Raw genomic sequence first — 1,898 nt, 5'->3', positions numbered from 1 at the left:
GACTTTTTTCCCATGTTAAACTGAAATAAAATTTAAAAATCAGTTTACTTTTTTTTTTTTCAGTGGCCCTAATCCTCTTCCGTAGGTATTAGATAAATACAGCATTAAATTATTTATTTAATGCTGTATTTATTTATTTAATTTTGGCACTTTTTATCCTCCATAAATAATGACCTTAACGAGCCCATAATTAAGGGGTGGAGCCGGTTTTCCACTTTCAATATGCATGTTTTCTAAGCCATTACAAGGCTTCTGTTGAGCTACTCTATAAAAGCCTGGAATTCAACTCTAATCCAGACATTTTGAATTGAGAAAGCTTCTTAGATGACAAGCGAAATGTCTTCAAACTTGGAAAACAAAGTCCAGCGGTTTGTTTTTTAACTTTAACTTTTTGGAATGACTATGACCTGGATGACTGAGAATCTCCGCCAGCGAACTTCTGTTCCTGTCAGTTGGTCTGCCGCCTAAAATTTCAAAAACCTGAACGTTTGTTGGTTTTAACGTGAGAAAGGATGAGAATAAATACTTGTTTAAATTTCTAGGATGTGTTATTTTTGTATTTTAAATCTGAATTCAAACGTCTCCTCCCTGCCTCCAGCTCCCTCCCTCTGAGCCACAAACACGTCAGGTCTCCGGTGTTGCTGCTGTGGGGAGAACGGGACGCCTTCCTGGAGCAGGAAATGGCCGAGGCCTGCCGGCTTTACATCAGGAATCACTTCCGTCTCAACATCATTTCGGGGGCCAGCCACTGGCTGCAGCAGGACCAGCCCGACATCGTCAACACCCTCATATGGACCTTCCTGAAGGAGGGAGAGGGCCGCAAAAGCTACAGGAACTAAAGGCCACAGCAAAGCTTCCACCTGCTGCACCGTCTCCCTCCCCTCTCCCCTCGGTGTCCACCCCCCCACCCCGAGAAGCCTTGAATATGCCTGTGATACCAAGCAACATAGTGATGATGCAATCATTCTTTAAATTTTTTCACATTTTAGATATTTTTTAAAAGAAGGAGAGAATCAAAGCACACCTCCCCGGTGAGGATACTGCAGAGTACACACGTTTAAGGTATATTTTCTTGCACACGACAGCGACATCCGCCTTAAAGTTTGTCGGTTACAGCATTACAAATGTGTGGCGAAGTCTTGTCTTTGTGACCTGTATTGTGTGGTGCCTTTTAACTTCGGAGCCGTCGCGGTGTGAAGACGTCCCTGAGGCGTCGTCGTCCGCTGTACTCGCGTGTTTCACTGAGTCGCTCAGCTGTATTTTGGGCACAGTTTCCTGGGAGCTCCACCTCCCAGGGCCCCGTTTATCAGGTAGTTTTCTTTTTCTATATAGATTTTGTTTTTCTTTCTCAGATACTTGCTCAAATGTAGAGAATGTTACCATGATCTTCCTGTATAGAAATGTTAGTGATGGTTGCCTGTTGTACTATTTTGTAACTCTTCCTAAAACACTGCATTTTGAAACTCACTGAGCCAGGTCCAAACTGTTTGATTTTATAAATAAACCGAATGAGTGTCAGTCTTTCAGAGTTCAATGCTTCTTCACGTGTTCAGCCGACTTTTTGGTACTATTATTGTTGGGTGTTTGAAGCTATAAACAGAATCTCCTGTTTTCACTCCTGTAGCTGTCTCACAAACACTGACTGTAAGCTTTTATGCGGATGATGTGGATGATGTGGAAAGAAAAGCAGAGAAAGAGCAGGTGATGCTTTACTAAATCCGTCAGTCGAGTGATGCAGCAGTTTGAAGCTTTCCTGTCAAAGCAAACGTCTGGACAGCGGATATTTTTAGCTTTGCTTTGTGCCAAAGAAAAAAAAAGCTGATGTAGAGTCACTTTTTTTTTTTAAACACTGAGCTGAATTTAAAGGCGTGGCAGGACACACACACACACACACACAC

General features: G+C 42.5%; 1 protein-coding gene across 1 annotated transcript in view; it reads left to right on the top strand.

Moving 5' to 3' along the window:
- Positions 1-1,541, top strand: part of ephx4 (epoxide hydrolase 4) — a 22,403-nt gene extending 20,862 nt beyond the window's left edge. The window contains exon 7 of the mRNA XM_015385511.1: positions 599-1,541. Coding sequence (XP_015240997.1) covers positions 599-839 — 241 coding nt within the window. The 3' untranslated portion in view covers positions 840-1,541. The remainder of the gene's footprint in view (positions 1-598) is intronic.
- Positions 1,542-1,898: the final 357 nt, after the last annotated feature.

This window comes from Cyprinodon variegatus, unplaced genomic scaffold, assembly GCF_000732505.1.
Source record: "Cyprinodon variegatus isolate N-32 unplaced genomic scaffold, C_variegatus-1.0 Scaffold342, whole genome shotgun sequence".
NCBI lineage: Eukaryota > Metazoa > Chordata > Actinopteri > Cyprinodontiformes > Cyprinodontidae > Cyprinodon > Cyprinodon variegatus.
Note: the sequence above shows the minus strand (reverse complement) of the source record. Positions and strands in the feature narration are given on the sequence as shown.